Genomic DNA, 22,827 nt, shown 5'->3' on the forward strand with positions numbered 1-22,827 from the left:
GGAAGGCTTTGGGAGGCGAGGGAGGATGCTTATCACAAGGGGGCTCGGGTAGTCATGATAGGAACTTGCATTCATTTGAGACTCTTTGGGCCGTTATCTAGGACATAAGCACTCAGTTGGAGACCACTGCAGGCCTCTTGACCACGCAAAAGTGTGTGTCAGAGCAGCAGTACTATGGAGTAGTCTCACTAAACGCTCAGCAACCATGTTTACCTTTAACACATTGTTATAAATTTTAGCAGAATTCTTTATTCCCACTTGTATGAGATCTGCATCTTCCTTCTGTGCTCTGCCATACCTGAGCCAGTGCTCGTGTCCCATCTGTCCTTGGAGGCTTGTCCTAGATTTAAAGCCAGGAGGTTGTGTTGTGATCACAGCTCTCTAATAGGTTTAAGAAAACGCATGACTTTGTAGGTTGTTGGATATTTTTTGTTGTTAGTGTGGAACATTGCTCCTTCCATCTTTCTACATCCTAGGTGGAAAGTAGAAGTCCATCGGGTTTTTTTTTTTCCCCTGAATGACTACATCCAAATGTCATTGTAAATAGGTCTTTTCTTTGAGTGATTCGGTTTCTCCAGAAGATTCTTTAATCTTCCACCTGGGACCTATAAGCCTGACTCCTGGCATTTAGAATCTGGGCAGGCGAGGGGAAATGGGGACTCAGATTTTTTTTAATAGACTTTATATTTTAAAGCAGTTTTAGGTTCACAGAAAAATTGAGCAGATAGTACAAATTTCCTATATAGCCCTCTCCCAAAGAGACACAGCTTCTTCCACTATAACCATCCTGTGCCAGAGTGGAACATTCGTTACATTGATGAACCCACTGACTGACACATCATAATCGCCCAAAGTATGTAGTTTACATTAGAGTTCACTCTCAGTGTTGTACAGTCTGTGGATTTTTACAAATGTGTAATGACATTCATTTACCATTATAGTACCATACAGAGTAATTTCGCTGACCTAAAACTCCTCTGTGCTCCTCTCGTTCATCCTTCCCTTCTCTTTGGCAACTGCTAATCATTGTACTGTCTCCGTAGTTTTGCCTTTTCAATAATGTCATATGCCTACAATTTATATCTTTTTTCAGATCAGCTTCTTAATAATATGTAGTTAAGCTTCCTCCTTGTCTTTGCATGGTTTGATAGCTCATTTCCTTTTAGCACTGAATAGTATTCTGTTGTCGACACACCACAGTTTATCCATTCATCTACTGAAGGACTTCTTGGTTGCTTTTAAATTTTGGCAATTGTGAATAAAGCTGCTATAACTATCCACTTGCAAGTTTTCGTGTGGACATAAGTTATTAACTCATTTGGTTAAAAATGAAAGAGTATTATTCTGGATCATCTGGTAGAGTGTGTTTAGTGTTTTAAGAAACTGCTAAACTGTTTTATAAAGTGGCTGAACCATTTTGCGTTTCCTCCAGCAATGAACGAGAGTTCCTGTTGCTCCACATCTTGTCAGCATTTGATGTCAGTGTTTTGGATTTGGCCATTCTAATAGGTGTGTAGTGGTATCTCATACTTAATTTGCATTTCCGCAGTGATGTATCTTTTCATATGCTTTTTTTACCATCTGCATATCTTCTTTGTTGAGGTATCTATTTGGCTCTTTTGCCCATTTTTAATCAGGTTATTCATTTTCTTGTTGAATTTTAAGAGTCCTTTATATATTTTGGATAATAGTCCTTTATTAGATGTGTCTCTTGCAAATATTTTCTCCAGTCTGTGGCCTGTTAGATTCTTCACTGAATCCTCTGCTCTTAGTCCCTCTTTTCATCCCTGTCTTCCTCTGTGCCTACTGTCCCCAAGCTTGGAGCTCTTCAAGCTCTCTTTCCTTAATTCACTGCCAGTCTGATTTTTTACAAGCAAAGCAGGAGGAGCAACCTCTCTGTCTGCGTGATCCACCTGATGGCCTCGGGGCTTGACTGCTCTTGGCAAACTTGGAAACAATGTCAGCGGAGCCAGATCTCACCTTGGACCTTCTAGCGCCCTGCTCAGCAAACCGCCTCACTTAGCAGGGGCATTTCTCCCTCTTAACACTTAGGTTTCACAGCTTCCACTCTTGATGAATCCTTTATTCTTTCTACATTTACAGTCTCTACACCCTCTAAACTATCTGGCTTGAACTCTTCACTTCTGCAAGGATTCAATTTAGACATGTTCCTGCTCCTTCCTGCTCTAGACCATATGGTCTCTTCTGTTGTGAGCAAGAGGTTCAGGCAATTTTTCGTAGAGTTGGGAATTGACTATGTTCTACTTTAAACATAAAACACTTTACTCATCCACTCCTCCTAAGGGCTTCATAGCACTCATGATTCATAATAGTGCTTAATTTTCAAGAATGCATCTTTATTTTATATTACCACTAAGGGGGAAAAAAGGCTATCAAACTATGATACTTGATTGTAAGAGGCATCCTGATTTAAGAGATGTTTAAACATGAAAAAATGTGTCTCAGAATCATTGTCTAGCACTATTAAGATCATACAAACACAAAAGTATGTTTAGATTCTAAGTCTCCTAATTACCAGAGACCCATTTCCTAATTAAATTGCAGGGACAAGATTTATCACCAAGAACGTTTTAAACTTTAACTGGCTTTCCCTGGCATTGACCCTTCTCTCTGTTCAAAGTTATCTGACCGCACCGGCCACTAAAATCATTCCTGTCTTGTGCCTAAACTCAGGTTGCTTTCCTCACAATTCTCTAGAATACACTTTGTCCTTTTAAGCCTATTTACTGTGGTCTCCATCCAGGCTCCTCCACCAAAAACACCTCGTGCTCTAGAATCTGGACAGCATTCTATACGCTACAGTTTGGCGCTTAACATGTATTATCTAAAATTGTCTGCCATTATTTTGTGTATATTTTGTTTTAATCAATTCTATTTAAGTAAGATTAAGAACATTTATACTTTTCTTTGCCAGAACGCATATAAAAAAAGTACTGAGCACATAGTAAGGCATTCACTGAAAGTTTGTTGATTGTTTGATTTTTTGTTATAGTTGTTAAAAGTTTGGTAGCACAGATCCCATTGCATGGACCCTAAATAATAAGCCTTATAAGAAGACTTCTGTTTGCTGTTTTAGAAGTCAAGTTAAATCTTCTGGGGAAACAGATGTATTTATTATATATTATCATAGAAGATAATACCTCTAATGTTCTTAGACTTTATAAATATTTTTCAGAAGACTTTTTCAACAATAATTATAGAACCTCAGAGAGAGCAAACATATCTTTAAAGGTAATTCTCAAAGCAATTGGATTTTAAAGCCCTTTTTAAATTAGGGTTTTATAGTGCCCTTGGCTTACATAAATCCAAATGAGCTTTTTTCTTGTTAACTGCCTTGTAAATGTTTCTTTTCAATGTAAGTCTATTGCTGGAATTAATTTGATTACATAATGTATGAAGAACAGCCTTTGTGTTTTATTTTTGTTTCTAATTTAAAACAAAAGATACTGGACCAAGAAATGAAAAAAAAAAAGGAAGTAGTTCATTGCCAGGACTAAATTGCTCTGTATGGGTAGCATCTGTTCCCCTCCTACCCACCTTAAACTCCATCTCTTCAGTGCATCTCTCCAGTAGATCCAATTCTACAATCATTAACGACAAACGAATATATGGCTGAGTATTTTGTGGGTATACGGGTTAAGAGGGTTGAGATCTCATATCATTTAATAAAAGAGTGTTAAAATCCTCTCCATAGTCATGAACAGTTCAAGCCTGGGCTTTGGCTTACAAACCTCACCCAAGAAAACAAAGGACAATTTCATCACCTCTACAAGAAAAACAGTTTTAAACACATTTTATTAACATGCCCTTATATAGTAAGGATATTACTAACATACAGGCTCCAAAAGGCAAACCATTTCATAGAAACATTAGATTCCCCAAGTAAGCTATTTAGAATTCATCAGTAATATTTGATATTTTGTGAACATTTTATTTATAAAGCTGGTCTGGGAGTGCTGTTGAATATAAATTGAAGTACAGAGCTATGGTCTGTGTTACTGCGCTAGATCAGATAAAATAGACCCTACATGAAAGAGGTTAATAACCCATTAGAAGTTTGAGAGACTTTTTTCAATATTCTTTACCTTTGGTGCCTTAAGACCCAAGTAATCTTCTGGCGACTAGCTCGACTGGAAGAACTGAGGGTTTAATAATAAAAACAGAATTATAAAAACATAGTCTTCCCTTATTTAAAATGTGCCAGATCTTTCTTAAAAAATTATTGCATCTGAGATTACTCCTTGACTACTTTGTAAGTTCCCTTGTGTCTCAGTGTAGCATATATATACTCTAAGGGTGTTTTCTCCCCATCCCACACACTGTTGGCCTATGTTTCTATCTGACATTGATGAGAAAGGGAAAGTGAACAAGTATCCAGAATTTTTAAATATGCAAAAAATAAAGATTGAGACTCACAGGAAAAGCATCACCTGGAGGAGCAGTGATGAGAAGGGTCTGCTCGTGGTTGCTGTGTGGTTCAGTCTGTTTTGAGTCAGAGTCAGATGTACTGGGTAGGCTGAGGCTGGCCTCACCTGGTTCATAGCATCATTTTTGGACAATGGAAAGAAGCTGCTGATGGCTCTTGTGCTCTAAGGAGGTGATCTCATCTTCCTCTTACGGAGGAGCAGGAAGCAGTCAGACAGGAGTTACCCACTCCCCATCTCTACTTTGTATCTCAGTCTTTATCTTCACTCTCTTCAGAGGAATTTTTCTCTGCCCTCAGCCAACACCAGTCTTTCCACCCGTGTCAGGCAGTCCTGGCCTCAGACTTTCTCCAGGACTTCGGTGTAACAATGATCCCTTCCCTGGATTGTACTTTCAGTCCCTCTTTTTAAAAAACTCTCTCTGGGCTCTGCAGCCTCCTCAGCCATCATCCTAGTTCCCTAGGTATTTCCCTCCTTTTACCAACCATTTCTTGGGGTTTTTCTCTACCAGCTAACTGCTTCCATTCACTCAACATCCACTCATCCACTTTTACCACTTTCCTCTAGCTTCTGCCTTCAACACTCTACTGAATGTGCTCTCTCAAAGATTACTTCTGACATTTAGATTCTGAATGCGGGGGCTTCAAGTTTCCATTTTTCTTGATCGTTGCTCAGCCTTCAATGCAATCCATGGCCTATCTGTCACATCCTGGACCTCAGTGTCCTGCCTCCACTACACTCTTACTCACCTCTGTCAGCACATTGCCTCCCTTTGTGTGTCCTGGTCCTCAGTCTTTTCATTCTTCCTCAGTAGTTTCTTCCTTTTGGATCTTGGTCAGCCCAACAGCGATGAGCATATCTGTAGTACGGGCCGTGCCCACCTTTCTAGTTCCAGAGCCCATCTTCCCCTCACAGAATCCTGTGTTTTCTCATCTTTATGGCTTTTGCTCTTTCTGTCCCTTTAGCCTGGAAATTTCTCTGTATACTTTCTTCCTTAAAATTTGATTAAATTAAGAGATTCTGATTGAGATAAGCTTTTTACCTAAAATAAAGGAAAACTCATACATCCTCTGCAAAGATTAATTTTGTATTTCATCTCCTTTGTAAGACTTATCAAAATTTTACTTTGACTAATTGAGTAAATATTTCTTTAAGGTCAATCTCCACTAAGCTGCATACACATATCCAGTTCACTGCTCTGCTTTCTGTGCCAGTTACAGGTCTTGACAGTAGTAGGTGTGCAGTAACTTTTTGTTGAAGGAAAGAATGAAGTAGGACTTGCCCATTAAAGATTTACTAGTAAGCTATCAAATTTTATCTATGTAACTGGATTTTTTACATTTTCCTCAAAATATATGTTCTTTTCCATAAGTATAATGATTAATATTCAATATTCTTTAAAAAGTTTAAATATGATTTTTTAAAAATAAGTTTTATTTCAGCGGGTGATTTTTAGAGAAACTTGCAGGCTGTCAGTTGGTAATTAAATACTTCTTTAATGTTTTGTTTTCATTTTCATTGTTATATGTTTTGAAAGCTAAGGCATTTTGAGTATTGATTCATTCTTTTATCACTGTTAATGTTAACCTTTTAAAAGGGTTTAATGTTTTCTGATTATAACAGTAACATACATTCATTATAAAAGGTTTAGAAATACTGAATATCCCCAGTTAAAATTTGATATATTTCTTTACACACCTTTACATATGCATCTGCACACACATGCACACTCACTTATTTCCCCTCTAGAAGACATTACATTGTATGAATGTACCATCCTTTTTTCAACAATTCCCTTACCTTAGCAGCGTTAAACCTGTTGGTATAATATACAACAATTGAGGTACACTTAAAACATTTTAAGCTAGTTTATCACGTACGTTTCAGTGAATGTACTTCATTATTAATGACTTAGATTTTAGTGGGATATATATATCCCCACTATGCCTATATATATCTATATCTATGTCTATATCTATGTATAGATCTATGTCTATATCTATAGTAGATCACGCTACTATAGTGGAGATATATATCGATACGTAGATATATATCGATATGTAGATATATATCGATCTATAGATATATATATATATTTCCACTATAGTAGCGTGATCTACCATAACAACATACCATAGACATTCTCGCTGTGCCTTCGCATGGGAAAGAGAGGAAGCAAGCTCTCTGGTGTCTCCTTGTGTAAATGCACTATTCTCATCACAAAGGCTCCACCCTTATAACTATGCCTAACCGTAATTATCTCTCAAAGGCCTCATCTCCAAATACTATCATATTGGGGATTAGGACTTCAGCATATGAATTGGGGAGTGGGGTTGGGGAGGAGACACAGTTTGGTCCATAGCAAACAACAATGAGAACTGTTTCAGAAACTGTTTTTACCTAAGTGGCATTTTAAAAACTAAGATCTAGAATTTTTCTCATTTTATCTGTGGGTAAGATTATCTGAAAATTTTCATAGAAAAAGTAAAAATTATTCACTACTGTTTATTCACCCTGAATTTATAACTAAATTATGCATTATTGGAATAAAGTGGAACTGTGAAATTGCATGAAATTGCCAAAATGATTGTCCTATCCTGTTCCATGATGGTTCATAGTTCCAGAAAAACTGTAAATGGCTCCGGGTGTCTTTTAAAATAGTTCGTGAAAAGAGATGTTAGTGAGTTTTCTTTTCCTACATGGAAAATAATAGTCAATTTTATGAATGATTATGATCACTTACTGAAGTTTCTTTTACAATCTCATTCTCTCCATAAATAAATGATACAACTGATAAGGAAGCCTTACCATCTTATAGTGCTTTATATTTCTCAAAAAAATCTTTATATAACATTATTCTAAAAATGTCAAAGGTAGGTTGATCATATAACAACGATGTTACTAGAGTAGAATAAATATGATCTTTATTTAACATTGAGAAACTTGAAGCTTGGAGAAATTATTTACCAGTTCAAAATCCAGTTTAGGTCACTTCTGCTACTTGAGGTCATATCTTCTGTGTGTTCAAAGAACAGAATATTTATATTACCTTAGACTAAGAAGTAGTAATTATTCAGAAAAAGATACTAATTAATGATTACCAATTTGTGTCTGATAAGGTCAGAACAGAAGTCTGCTATTTTAAGGGGCAAGCAGCTGTAGGCCATACAGTAGTCTCCCCTTATCTGTGGTTTTGCTTTCTGAAATTTCAGTTACCTGTGGTCAACCATGACCCAAAAATATTAAATGGGAAATTATGGAAATAAATAATTTGTAAGTTTTAAATTGCCCACTGTTCTGAGTAGCATGATGAAATCACGTCATCCCACTCGTACTGCCCGAGATGTGAATCATCCCTTTGTCCAGTGTAGCCATGCCATACATATAGTACAACAAGATATTTTGAGAGACCGTATTCACGTGACTTTTATTACAGTATATTGTTATTGTTCTATTTTATTATTAGTTATTGTTGTTAAACTCTTACTGTGCCTAATTCATAAATTAAACTTTATCATAGGAATGTATAGGAAAAAATATTGTGTATATAGGATTCTGGACTATCCATGGTTTCAGGCATTCACTGGGGAGTCTTGGAATGTATTTCTTGCAGATAAGGGGAACTACTATACATAAATGAATGGGCATAGCTATGCTCCAATAAAGCTTTACTTCAGAGACAAATCAGAAGCTATATTTTACCTGCAGGCTATTGTTTGCTGACCCCTTGATTAGAATATAAAGTAAAATAGAACTCCTCACCATAATATTTCCCTATTATTTATTGATGTTTTATTTACTTAGTCTGTTCTTTCTAACTTAATGCTGTAATTCCTACCTCTGTCTCTTTTAATTTCACCTTTTATTCACACCTTTGTGTGCTAATGTGCTTTTATAGCTTCAGCTACTTTTCCAGGCTCTTTAACATCCTCCTACAGCTTTCCAGCCTGTTGTTAGGATCGCCAAATTTAATCATTCTAACAGAGTTTCAGGAATGAGTGGTGGTAAGGAAATGGAAGTACCGGACATAAAGAAAAGATAGATTCCCATGGGTTTGTGTGGCCCTGCAGGACTTAGTAAAGAATACAGGACTTGAGCTGACTCTTCAAAGGCTAGAGAAGAGTATTTCTATAAATCGTTGACAAAGGGAAGCTCACATATTGTTTCTCTCTCCTGTTTCATCCCCAGTTATATGCAATTTCATAATGAACTGTTTTTTTAAGGTCATTACCTGGAGCAGAGTGCTAAAGGTGTGACTTGTGTTTTGCTGGGGGTTCCATATCTTTGGGTTATTTCTTTTTCTTCCATGTGTTTAGCAGGATTTATAGGGGATGTGTACAGACCTGCCCTGGGAACTGAGACCTGTGGAGTAGACCAGCTCTGCCCTAGGCATTCCGGCAAATGGACTTCTCTCTGGCTAGTTGGCCTGTTTTTCCTTAGTGCTCCTTCCAGTCTTTTCTGGCCATCAACATGGTAGGCAGGTGTGAGCCTGGGGGAAGGGAATAGGAAGCCTTACCACTTTCCTGGATTTATTGGGTAACTTTAAGCCTAAATGTATAAATGAAAAGATTACTCCATGAGGATCTCGTTTAGGTCATTGGAGACATAACTTGGGGTTTGGAATTAGGGTTATTGAAAAAAGAAAAAGACTGTAAAAGCATTTACTTCCCTTCTGTGCATATATTTTTTCTGTGGACTTTGCAGGAGAAGGGAGAGCCGTGTCAAGACAGATGAGGTCCTCTCATCTCAATCTTTTTACCTCCAGTGCAGTTAACATCTCACAAAATAGTTACAACAGAACAAGTGAGGATATGGACAAGGGCCTGGGTATGGAAGACAAAGCCCTGTGTGAAGAGAATGAAGCCCCAGCAGAGAGCTAGGCCTTCAGTGTGCCTTCCTTCTGCAAGTGCAGCGGAAGGCCTAGCAGGTGACAGCCGAGATTTAGCAGTAAGATCTGGAACTACCAGGATATGTGAAAAGCCAAGTAGTCTGTCTTAATTACCTCAGGTTACATGAACAAGTTCTCTACAAAAATGGCAATACTTTTACATCTTAATTGTAGCTTCTGGTATTTGGTGCCAGAACTCATTTCGAAAGCCAGAGTAAGATCACATTCAAATGAGCAAAACTCTAGGACACTGATTTTTAGCTTCTGGATTATCATTCAGTTCTTTCTACTTCAGAAGAAAGTGGGCATATCTCTAGGCCTTAAGTCGTGGTCGTGAATATTGCTCTGTTTAACCGCAGCGATATATGATGGAGGGTGTTGGGGAACACAGAAGAATGGGAACATATCATCATTTGGAATTAAGGCTCGGGAAATCTCAATGGAATCATTAAAACCCAAGGACTAAAAGGAAAATAAAGACCGGTACCCAGAACACTCAAGCCACCTTGCTTGGAGGCAGAGGAAAATGAGGCAGTGAGTAAAACTACAGCGTTTGGTATATGTGAGCAGAAAAGTAATTGAATTTTGTAAGAAGACCACTTGAGAGAGATGAGGATCAGCTTTAAAAATGGACCACAAAAGAATCAGAAAAGGAAATTACTAAATTTAAAATATATTGGAGATTAAACAGGTGAAAGAGGTCTTTGGGAAAACTTAGAGCCTAGAGCTTCCACTCATGCAAAGCCTCTCTAATCTCTAGAACACCAGTGTAGGGCCGAGACTTTCTTATAAGGCTTTTCTACTGATCCCCGCGAAGCTAGACCAGGCCACACAGAAAACTCCTTTCTCATAGGCCAGATGGCCTCCTTTGTCTCTCTCTACTCCTCGCTGTTTTGTTTGTAGTAAAACATTCTTAATTTGGAATGCTTGAAAATCCTAATTAAAAAAGTCTTCAAGTGCAAATTTTAAGATTATGCTAAGGTAAAAATTTGCTAAGTAAATCAACCTATGAGTACAAAACAATGCATGAAGTTTCAGTATATAATATTTACCAACGCGATATTAAATGCATAGAAAAATGTCAGCTCAGATGAAAGACTTAACTGCAAGTTAGAAAAGAATATGGTCCACTGAATTCTTCTCTCTTCTTCCTTAAAACCATGCAGGTAATATATGCTTTGAACACTAAGAATGATGAGCATGAATCTGCAATTCAAGCCCTCAAAGATGCTCACGAAGAAGAAATCCAACAAATTCTTGCCGAAACAAGAGAAAAAATATTGCAGTATAAAGGCAAAGTAACAGAGGAGTGTGACCTTAAGAGAAAGATTCAAGTTTTAGAGGCATCATTAGAAGAGCACATAAAAATGAAGCAGCAGGCTCTGACAGAATTTGAAGCTTATAAGCACAGAGTTGAGGACATGCAACTTTGTGCAGAAGCCCAGCATGTCCAACGCATAGTAACCATGTCTAGAGAGGTCGAAGAGATTAGAAGGAAATTTGAGGAAAGGTTACGAAGTTTTGGACAACTCCAAATCCAGTTTGAAAAAGACAAACGGTTAGCATTGGAAGATTTGCGAACTGCTCACAGACGGGAGATCCAAGAGCTGTTGAAGTCACAACAGGATCGCAGTGCCTCGGTAAATAAGGGTCAGGAGAAGGCAGAGGAATTGCACAGAATGGAGGTGGAGGCCTTAAACAAAACCCTCGAAGAACTAAGACTGGAACGGAAGAAGCTAATTGAGGATTATGAAGGCAAGTTGAGTAAAGCTCAGTCCTTTTATGAACATGAGCTTGATACTTTGAAAAGATCACAGCTTTTCACAGCGGAGAACCTACAGGCTAGCAAAGAAAAGGAAGCTGATCTTAGAAAAGAATTACAGGGACAAGAGGCAATTTTACGAAAAACCATAGGGAAATTAAAGACAGAGTTACAGATGGTACGGGATGAAGCAGGAAGTCTCCATGACAAATGCCAGAAGCTTCAGATAGCACTTGTTACAGCGGAGAACAATGTTCAGGTGAGAAAAGTATATTATATCCAACACATGGATTTTTTCTCTCAGTTTTTCTTTTTCAGTTAGACAATTTTAACTTTTCTTTTTCTTTTTCCATTTTGTTTTTTCCTACTTTTCCTTTGTAAGAAAATCAATGAATGAGTAATTTTTGCTATTCTGCAGTTATTTTTATTTCCAGCCCAAAAAAGCCTGAAAAGCTGTTAAAGGTCCAAAAAGAGGAGTTAAAATCATGCTGATTATTTTCTATGAAAAGATTTTATTTAAACAGCATGTTATTATTTTCCATAAGTGGTTTGGGAGAGTTAAAATATTGGGCTTTGGATCTGTTTTTTCCTTTTCCTTCATTAATAATGGTCATAAGTGTCACCGAACAGATTTTAGAACTAGGCAGTCTTAAGTGTGACTCTTGAATAAGAGAAAGCTGTTTGTAATTTAAGTGAATTATTTAGCTTAGCATCATTCTTGCATATCAGTAATGGCTATTTGATCCTTCTTAGGTTCTTCAGAAACAGCTCGATGATGCCAAAGAGGGGGAGATGGCCTTATTAAGCAAGCACAAGGAGGTGGAAAGTGAGCTAGCAGCAGCCAGAGAACGTTTGCAACTGCAAGCTTCAGATCTTGTCCTCAAAGCTAGTATGTCTGACTATAGTTCTTGGTGTATTCCTCAGCTAAAGCCAACACTTAAATCTTAATTCAAGACAAAATTGGTTTTTCTTGAAATTTTTAAAAATTATTTAGACTCTAAATATGTTAAAAGGATTAATTAATCATAAAAGGGACATGATAACTTATTTTTAGAAATACATTTTTATAGGCAAATTAAGAGTTAGCAGTTAGTAAGTCACTAAAAGAAAAATGTAAGGCTCTTTGTCCTTTTAAAACACGCATTTTAAAGTATTTAAATTAATGAAATTATATGTAAGTTATAGAATCCTCATTTCATGTGTCTTATTAATAAAGATCATTTTACATACTAAAGCTAAGTTGCCCATCCTGATGTGGCTGTCATGCTCATTTCCTAGTCCTTACTGGAGGATCTGGGTGACCCATGTCAATTCTGAAGTTACATTTTGCCTGAATGTTTAGTGTGCTGGGTGAAGCCATTTGAACTCGTTCTTTGAGAATGTCATGTAATTTGATTGGTTCATCAGTGAATCCAAGATTACACTTTCCCTAAAGAAATAATTTTTCAACTTAGCATGTATGAGATGAGAATCACCAGAAGACCTTTTGCAACCACACATGCTGGACCCCAACCTCAGAGCCTGATTCAGTAGGTCTGGGGTGAGCTTCCTTTTGTACTGAAGTTCCTAGGTGCTGCTGGTGCTGCTGGTCTGGGGTGCTTTGAGAACTGCCCTAAAACATGCTTTCTGAGACCTTTTTCTCATACTCACTTTTCCTCTCCCTGTCTTTCTCCTCATCTTCCCCTCTTCCTTTTTGTTTCGCTCTTGTTATTTATTCCTCAGCTAAAGCCAGCACTTAATTATTTTATTTTTACATAACCTTGCTGTTGTTATCTGTCTCTTACTCCGCCTTTGTTCTTCATCAGATCTCTTGTCTAAAACAAATTCAGTTTCAGCTAAACTGTTGCCATTTTTACCCCTGTGTATAGATTTCTTCCTCTTTATGTTAGAATTCGTGAGAAAAAAATCAAAGTAATATTTATACATGCAGACCATTAATTTTACTTAGGTATTAAATACAATTGTGTCATTAAATATAGACTGTTTATACCACAGTGCAACAGATTTTAAATTGAAGGGATTTTCTTTTGGGGGAGTAGGTCATATTGGAATGCTTCAAGCAACTCAAATGACCCAGGAGGTTACAATTAAAGATCTAGAATCAGAGAAATCAAGGGCCAATGAGAAATTATCTCAACTTGAAGAAGAAAGAGCTTTTTTGCAAAGCAAAACCTTGAGTCTGGATGAAGAGCAGAAGCAGCAGATTCTGGAACTGGAGAAGGTAAGAAGCAATGGAGGCTACCCCCTCAGAAAGGAAAGAAGAGAGAAGTTCAGTTTTCCTCCTTTTCAGATTTGATTTAGAGTCTTTATTCCTACTTCAGGGTAACAGTCTATTTCTTAACTCTAGCAATTTTTTCTTTTTATTTCGAGGAAAAAAAGATATTAATCTGGATTGTCCCATATCATGTATATGTTCAAGATCTTGTTAAAACCAGTTTGAATGTAAAAACTTAAGACATCACAACGTGTTTAAAGTCAGAAATTGAATAAACTTATTTCAGTGGAATGTATGTTTATGGTTCATCAAATTTGTTTTTTTATGAGTGAAACATATCACATATATACCTAGGAAATCTTTATAAAAATAAAGAAGACGACAAGCATCAAGCTCTGAAAATTTATATGCCAGTATATTGAATTTCTAGATTAAACAAGTAAGACTTATCATTTGTAGAGTAATTGCTGAATATTTATTCCAATTTTTCAGATATCTACAATACCAAGTGGGAGTTCTGGACACTCTTTCTCCTTCCCTCAGCAACCAACCATACTGAAAAATGTTTGTTCTCCTTGCCCCTTGCTCACCTCCCATTCACTCCTTCCCCGGGTGCAGTCTGGTTTCTCTTACCACCAATCCACAGAACCTGCGTTTGCCTCAGCCTCCAGTGACATCCTGGTTGCTGGACTTGGCGGATCTTGTCTTACTGTGGTACTTACTCCTCTCTGATTTACATCATCTCTCTTTTGGTATTTCACATTCTCTCACACTTTCCTTCTGTTGCCCTGCCCATGCCGTCTTGTTTGTGAGCTTCCCTTCTCCATTTGTTGCCTTACCATTGGCGTTCCCTAGCGTTTTCATCTCATTCCACAAGCTCATCCATTCCAGGAACATCAGCTGTCATTTTTTCAGTGATAGCTCCCAAATCTGTTGATCTAGGCCAGATCATTCTGCTGAACTTGAGTCTTAATGTGTCTAACTCCGCCGGATATCTGTGTTTCTCACAAACATGCCAAATCAGCATCCCTAGAACTTTGTCCCCTCAAGAGAACTGTATTTCTTTTACTCCTTTTTTCAACAAATAGCAAATAGTCTAAATAGTTTGGTAAATCAGAACCTTGGGAGTTATTTTTTATTATTGTTTCCTTAACACCCTTATCTGTTACCAAGTCCTAAAGGTTCTACTCCCTTAATGTATTTTTATTCCATCCTCTTCTCTTGATACCCATTCACAGATCCTAGATTTAAGCACCTGTCATTTCTTGCCTGGATTACAGTTACAACCTCCTAGCTGCTCTCCCTGCCTTCAGTCTAGCCTGCTGTCAAGATGAACGTTTTTAAAAATATGTTTTTAAATTAAATTTCAGTGCTTTCTCATTTCCATTAGAATAAAATCCAGAGTTCTTAGCATAAAAGACCCCTTCTCATCATTCGACTCCTGCCTGTTTCTGATCCTCATCCCTCACCACTCCCAGCCTTGTATCTTATGTTCTTATCCACACTGCTTAGCTGCATGGACTTCCTATCTACATAAACTTCGTCACCTGTTTAACTACCTCTCATCTTTCAAAATGCTATAAATGGTTATGAATGCAAGCTTTTGACACCAGATTTAGGTTTGCAATTTTCTCATCTCTAGTTTCCTGATGTGCTTGTAAGACTTTAAATTAGAGAACGTGTCATCATCAACTCAGATGTTTTCTCTTCTGAAAAGCCTTCCCTAATGTCACTCTCCCTCTCTTACACACACACACACACACACACACACTCTCTCTCTCTCTCTCACACACATACCACACACATCCTTTCCCACCCAATCCAGTTTACGCTCCTCGCCTGTGTACTATCAGCACACTGCACGCTCCTTTCATAGAACTTATAAAATTGTATTGCCACTGTCTTTTGACTTTTTTTCGTCATTAGACTGTGAATGCTTAAAAGGCATATAATTGGCAATCGATAAAATCGTACTGAATATCATTTGGATAAATTGGTAAGCCATTTGTGTACAGCTTTGACATACAAGAAACCTTTCTCTCCTAAGCTAGCAGATGCGCTACCTCACACTGGGTTCTAACCTAATAATAGTCTATTTTATCACTTGCTTTAAAGTTATTTATTTTGCCTGTGCCACCCTGACATTTTTTGAGAACATCAATGATGTATTATTCTCATGTTCCATAGTCTAAATCCTGTAGCACACGGTTCATTTGAGTTTACGTATTTACCGAGTATTCAGAGTACTAAAAGTAGTAATGAAAATAGCAGGTGCCAAACATTGATCTTTATTTGTTTTAATTTTAGAAAGTAAATGAAGCAAAGAAAACTCAGCAAGAATATTATGAGATGGAGCTAAAAAACCTGCAAAATAGATTGGAAGGAGAGGTGGCTCAATTAAACGAGGCCCATTCTAAGACTTTGGAAGAATTGGCCTGGAAGCACCATATGGCAATTGAGGCTGTCCATAGTAATGTAGTTAGGGATAAGAAAAAGCTACAAATGGTAAGTAAAAATTCACTTTGGGACTGCATGGTAAACCAGAGGGGTTCCTGAAATGGCCCAGCCTGACTTCTGTTGTGGAGTGATGAGCTGCTTCATTTTGACGGTGCTGTCTTGTAATCACTCTGTAAATCTGGGTTCAGAAAGTAACATACATAAAAGCTCTTAATATGGGATGTAGTTTATGAAGTTGAAATGTGGCATTTCTGCTTTGTATAAACCATAACAGAAACACTCTTTTGATCCTGAGCTGTCTCTTCTTGAGATAACAACACAGGTGTGCTCCGCAGGAGGCCTCAACTAGATGAAGCACTTTTTTCCCTCTAGTCAGATTTATTTCCTGGGAAAATGATTTGATTTGTTTTGTTTTGTTTTGTTTTTCCTCAGCTAAGTAATCAGCTTGCTAACAGTAATACACTGACAGACACTATTGCACTGTAGAAAAAGCAAGGTGTCTGACAAGTCTGGGTCTTAACTGAGCTTTTTGCTTCCTGTCTTATCTTGGAACCCAAAAGCTATGCCTCAGGCTCCTCATCTGACAGAGGAAGATAAGACCCATCTTATAATGTTCCTGTGAGGGTTAAGTGAGATAGTATTAAGAACCCAGACATGTCCTATCATATGGTGATAAATAAATATTAGTGTTTCGTACTGTGTGCCAGACATGCCAGTGATGCTTTGTGTTTAATCCTTTTTTTGTTTAATCTTTATAACACTGTTATTCCCATTTTACTGAAGAGGATACGAAGGCCCAGAGGTGTTAAATACTTGCTCAAGCACATGCAAGTAGTAAGAATGAGTCAGGCCTTGAGCTCAGGTCTCAGATATCAAACCCTAAAGCATTTGACCACCACATCATGTATGCATGTATTAATGATGGTTGTTATATGTTTTATATAATAGCACTTTAAAGTTTGCTAAGAACTTTTTTATATATTCCTTATTACTTTATTATATAGATGATGAAATAGGTTTCATAAACCTAACAATTTACTTAAAGCCTCAAACCGAGTAAATGGAAGAGGTAGGATGTCAACTGAGATCTTCTGCCTCTCAGTCCCTTCCTTTTGTGACAACTAGTTGGAAAAAATATTCAACACCTAAGCTTACTTAATTAAAAATTCAAATAAAACTTCCTGTTAGAATGTTATTTCCATCGAAATGTACTATTTATTATATGTTTATGTATCTGGGGAGAAAACTTAAGAATAAATTATTTCTCAAAATGATGGTTGTCATTTTCTCGGTTGCCCACTATTCCAGGGCCAGTTTGTGCAGCTTTAATTTCAGTATGTGTGCCTGCTTACCAAGTCTGAGTGTATGCATTAAGTGTTCAGGGTTTTATAGTAAAGTATTCAGTGGAAGCTGCTGCTTCAGTAATCTCTTCCATAGCTATTTTTTGTTATTATTTTCCATTTCTACATTCCTTTATCACCTTATTTTCCTCTCTTATTTGAATTTTTAAATTGCAGGTGTACTGCCTTTTACCTCTCTTTATTCCTCTATATTAAGTAGTCCTAAGCATTAGAATCAAGGCATCTTTTATCAGTATCACTTTTGCCTGTGTAGTTCACGCCTAATTCCTTCTTCACCTGTTAAATTTCAGTTTCTGAGCCACCTAAAAAATCTGCTTTAAGCCACTTATATGTCTTATACAGTTTTTATGTAAAACATGATTGCCATAAGACAGATGACATAAATTTCCTGTACGTGAGCATAGTCCAAACTTTTCATGATAGCCTTATCCGTATCCTTCTTTTTTCTCAAAAGAACTTATCACTTGCTGCTTTGTTCCTCTCTTGCCTAACTTGCTCATGTCTGAAGCTAAGCTAAAATCAGCTTCCTTCCAGAATAGTCTCTCCAGTGTCAAATTACCTTTTAAAGAACATTTAACTAAAGGTGACTTCTCCATTCCTTATGACTTAGTTATCTAAAAGGATTAGAATAGTCTCCCTTTATTTGCAGGGGATATGTTCCAAAGACCCCCTCCCCAGTGGATGCCAGAAACTGCGGATAGTATCGAACTCTACGTATACTGTTTTTCCCTATACATACATACCTATGATAAAATTTAATTTGTAAATTAGGCACAGTAAGAAATTAACAACAATAATAAAATAAAAACAATTATAACTATTCCATAATAGTTATGTGAATGGCTTTGGGGCCATTCTTAAGTAAAATAAGGATTACTTGAAGATAAGCACTGCAATACCAGACAGTCGATCTGATAACTGAGCCAGTGACTAACAGGCGGGTGGCAATACAGTGTAGATGTACTGGACAAAAGGATAATTTACATCGGGGGCAGGACTGAACGGGAGGGCACAAGCTTTCATCATGCTACTCAGAACAGTGCTGTTTAAAACTTAGGAATTGTTTGTGGAATTTTCCATTTAATATTTTCAGACTGTGGCTGAATGCAGGTAACTGAAACCGCAGAAAGCGAAATTGCAGAAAAGGGAGGGCTACTGTATATTTTTCTTTATAACTCACATTCACCCATCCCGTTTGCAAGTGAATATACAGAGAATCCATGCAGAAAAGAGTTTTAGCACATCCTTAGAAAGGCATGCTGCAAGACTGGCCCCTGGCTGGCATCTGGGAACTTGAATTTTTGGAGGGTTTTACCACTCTTCCCTGAGAAGACTGGCTCACTGTACCTGAACCTTTTTTTACAAACAGTATGGTTTCTGCTTTGCTTCTCTGAGGCTGGAATTTTGCTACATGCTAGTCAGGTGTCCCACGTGACCAGCCCCCAATAAAACACTGAGCATTGAGTATCTCATGAAATTTCTTGATAAACAGTATTTCACATGTGGTGTCACAACTTGCTGTAGAGTCTCGTGTGAGCGGAAACTTGGACGCTTGTGCCTGCTTTCCTGCACTTTGCCTCATGCACCTTTTCCCTTTGCTGATTGTGTTTTGCATCCTTTTGCTGTGAGAAATCATAGCCGTATGAATGACTATATGCTGAGTCCTGTGAGTCATCTCAGCAAATCATAAAACCTGGAGTTTGTTTTGGGGACTCCCAACACAGAACCCTCTTTTTTACTCTTCTCACCTTTAAAGTTTTAAACTACTTGTGACATACTGTGCTCTTTTGTACCTCCATGGCTTTTTGTACATGTTTTGTCTTCTGCCTAGAATGTTACATATTTCCCTCTTGCTTTTCTTACCGGTGCACTCCTCCAGAATATACTTAGGAATTGCTTTCTCTGTGACAGTTTCCCCACCAAGCTAGAACTTATCAGTTCCCCATCTGTACACTCATATACTCCTCCTGTAGGTCAAATCTTAATCACTCTTTTTTTAATTGCTTGATGCCATGAGCTTATTAAGGGCAAGCACCTTGTCTTATGGTAACTGTATCCCAGGTATTAGTAGATGTTCTTCAGTAAGTATCAATTTTACTGGCATTGCTCTTCAGATGTCTTGATTTTGTACTTGTTAATAATCCTTGGCTATGTTCCAGTCTAGTACTGAGTTCCAGAAGTGCTACTGGATTTTTTTTTTAATGTAAAAATTCTGAATTAAAGAGATAGAATTTTTTACTTATCTCCACAAATTGTCATTTATATTGTGCATTTCTGGTTTTTTGACTATAACTTTATCCAGATCAAATATTCTTACCATTTAAAAAATTATTTAACCACTATATCATAAGTGATTCAGAATGATAGAATTTAAGCCCTTAGGATTAATTAGATTTACTATTAATTCTGATATTTTTAATTATAGGTAAGGCTAATTTGAAGAGTAAAATATTAAAATATAAACAGAATAGACTTTTTCTTTGAGTCTTTGAAGTATACCATATTTGAAAATTTGTTAATTTTCTAAAAATTATTTTTTCTTAAGGAATTGGAGGAACATTATAAAAAGGAGAAACTAAACCTGGAAGAGGATAAAAATCAGCTTCAGCAAGAGCTAGAAAACCTGAAGAAGGAACTGGAACACAAGCTGAATACAGCCAATCAAGAGGCAAGAATTCTCTAGACCTGTCAACTATGTTATGACTTAATGATAAGATCTATTTGGTAACATTGCATAAGTAGGTGAGCCTCCGTGAAGGTAACGTCTAGAGGAAAAATAATTTTTAAAAATGCTGAATTATTCATAGTACATTGGTTATGTCTCACCAGATAAAAGCTTGCTACCAAAAACATCAGGCCCAGGTGCTTTTAGAGGAAACAGCAAAACAAAGGAGAACATCACTCTACAGGAAGGAAAACAAAGGTTTCTCTACCCTTTTGCAAAACGTCTGCTTAATATTCTCTATATCCATTTGAAAAAGATGTTACAAGTTCTAGATAGTGCTATCTAAAATACTTTAAATGCTACATGAGAATAGTATTGTTTAGCCTGGAAAAGTCTAAGAATAGGATATAATAAAAATGTGATAAATCAAAAAGTTGTGAATAAAATAATTATAAAGACAATTTAAAATCATAATATTGTATGTTCCATCCTTTTCTCTCTTTTGCCCTGGTTCACCTGTGCCTTCAAACAGCCTCCCTACTGTCCTCTTTTCCTTTCATTTCAGTTCACGCTTCCTGCGGATTGTAGAATGATCTTCCTAAAACAAAATTGTGTCTTGACACTTCTTGTCAGCTGTTCCTACCTCACTAACGTCATCTTCTCCCACCAGTCTTTAAGCCCTGCTTTCTCCTCACTCTGCTTCTGCACACAGAAACCACACCAAAACACAGGTGTTCCTGTGCAAGCTAATAATTCTTTAATTCAGACATTCATCCAGAGAAAGTATCATTTGGGAAGGATAGAGAATTAAGATTGTTATTGGTATTATTAGCTCAGCCTCTCTTCTGTTGTCCAAGATAACCCCCCACTGGCTCCAGATTTGCATCCCTCTCTTGACAGAACACAGTCTTGGTGGGTATGGTGTCCCGTTGTCTTTAGAAGGCAGATTAGTGACCATCTGTGTTTCTCGCACAGGTCCCCTGGAGTTCTAAGTTCGGAATGGCTTAAGTACCTTTCAAACCTGCATACAATAATCTCACTAAGTAGAGTTCTAATAAATATGTAATTGCTTTTACTTCTTGATATATTCCCAAGTATATTTTAGCACTCTGTCAAAAGTTTGGCGCCCTGTTCGGATGGCTTCCCAAGAATCTGCCTGGCTCACTTCTCCGTGTGCGCCTACCTGCCTTTCCTTCAGCCTGGAACATCTTTTTTCTTGTCCTCCTTTGCAGACTAGGCGCTCCAGAGATAATAAGCATTCTTGTTTTGTTTCTTGCTCTTAAAGTAAAGGATGTCAACATTTCATAGTTAGTTATGATGCTTCTCTAAAGTTTTCTTTTATAAATGATCTTTACCAGGTTTAGGAAAATTTCTTGTAATTCTAGTTTCCTAATTTAAAAAAATCACTAATTGATGTTGATTTTTCTGCACCTATTGAGATCATACTTTTTCCTTTAATCTGTTAATGTATACCTTATATTAATCAATTTCTAATATTACATTAATGTTGGATTTCTAGAATAAATCCTAATCAGTCATGAAATATATCCTTTTTGTATAATACTAGATTTAGTTTGCTAATATTTATTTTAGGATTTTTGAGGCTAGGTTTGAGTAAGATTGTGCTTTTCCTTTTTACGCCATTCTTTTCTGGTTTTGGAATCAAGATATTACTACCTCATAAAATGAAGTAGGACTTACTCCCTTTTCTGTTCTGCGGAAGAGTTTATGAGATTGAAATGCTTTTTTTGCTTTGTGGTTAGAAATTATGGTTTGTATGAAAACAGTTTTTGAAACTTCTTAAGGCTAGCATTGTAACCTAGCACATGAAAGAAATTTAATGTTCTTGGTGCACCCAGGTGTTCAATGCAATGTAATGTGTGTGCCTGTTCATTAAATCAAGATTTTGAGCTATTTTCTTCAGAAATTCTGTATTTTTTTATTTTAACTTCTTGATCAATTATTAAAAATTGATATTATGATGGCGGATTTGTTTATTTCTCCTTACAGTCTGTCAATTTTTGCTTTGTATATTTAGAGGCTTTGTAATGCGCATAGAAATATAAAATTGTTTTAGCTACTTAATGAATCATACTTTTTAGCTTGGTTTGTTTTGTCTGATGTTGCATAACCAACTTTCTTTTAGCTTGATATGACCAATATGTCTTTTTCCATCCACTGACTTTCCATTTCTCTATATTGTTATATTTATGTGTGCTTCTTACCAACTACATACAGCTGCATTTTAAAAATTATCTAGTCCGAAGTTTTTGCCTTTTGAATAGAAAGTTCATTCCATTTATATTTATTGGCTAGAAAGTAGGTATATCCATGGAAAGAAGGAATGAATTATGGGGCACTTCATATAGACAGTGATTGTTTTAGAAAAAATTAAAGAATGTACTATTTCATAAATTGATGTATCTTGATACCCTTACAAGTGATGCAGCCTAAATATATGAATGGGTCAACTATGGGTTTAGATGATAAATTCATGAATGCCAAACTCAGGATATTAAGGGAAGCTTAGTGAGTCTAAAAATTTCAGGTGGAGGATAAACCTGTTTTCCTATGAAATGTTATTTGGGATCACCTTCGAAGATAAAATACTAGGCTGAATGGCCAATAACTCTGACTAGTATAGTCTTTTTAAACGTTCTTATAACATTTAAGATGTAAATTTTCTTCTGGACATAGCTTTTTAAGAATATATATAGTTCAGTACTTGGTTAAAATGAAAATCATCTAGATTTGTTTTTTATAAAATGTTATATTACTGTTGATATTCTGCCTGACACATGGTAGCAGATCAGTAAATATTTGTGAATGAAATATTTGTTGAATGCATAAAACTCATCATTGAAAACTAAACTTCCTATAAATAAATAAGAGTATTAGTTTTCTGTTGCTATGTAACAAGTTCCACAAAACTTAGTGGCTTAAAACAACACCTGTTTATTATCTCACAATTTTGTGGGGCAGGAGTCCAAGTTTGGGTTAGCTGGGTCCTCTGCTCAGGATCTCACAAGGCTGA

General features: G+C 36.8%; 1 protein-coding gene across 7 annotated transcripts in view; it reads left to right on the forward strand.

The window, feature by feature from the left end:
- FAM184A (family with sequence similarity 184 member A) overlaps positions 1 to 22,827 on the forward strand; it is a 103,569-nt gene that overhangs the window by 26,768 nt on the left and 53,974 nt on the right. For all 7 annotated transcript variants that reach the window (XR_895807.2, XM_023529831.1, XM_011358772.2 and 4 more), the window contains exons 2-6: positions 10,500 to 11,354; positions 11,849 to 11,984; positions 13,135 to 13,316; positions 15,618 to 15,815; positions 19,674 to 19,796. Coding sequence is in view for 6 of the 7 variants with exons in the window: in XM_011358772.2 (XP_011357074.1) it covers positions 10,500 to 11,354; positions 11,849 to 11,984; positions 13,135 to 13,316; positions 15,618 to 15,815; positions 19,674 to 19,796 (1,494 nt within the window). In the remaining variant the exon portion in view is untranslated. The remainder of the gene's footprint in view (positions 1 to 10,499; positions 11,355 to 11,848; positions 11,985 to 13,134; positions 13,317 to 15,617; positions 15,816 to 19,673; positions 19,797 to 22,827) is intronic.

Source organism: Pteropus vampyrus, unplaced genomic scaffold, assembly GCF_000151845.1.
Source record: "Pteropus vampyrus isolate Shadow unplaced genomic scaffold, Pvam_2.0 Scaffold43, whole genome shotgun sequence".
NCBI lineage: Eukaryota > Metazoa > Chordata > Mammalia > Chiroptera > Pteropodidae > Pteropus > Pteropus vampyrus.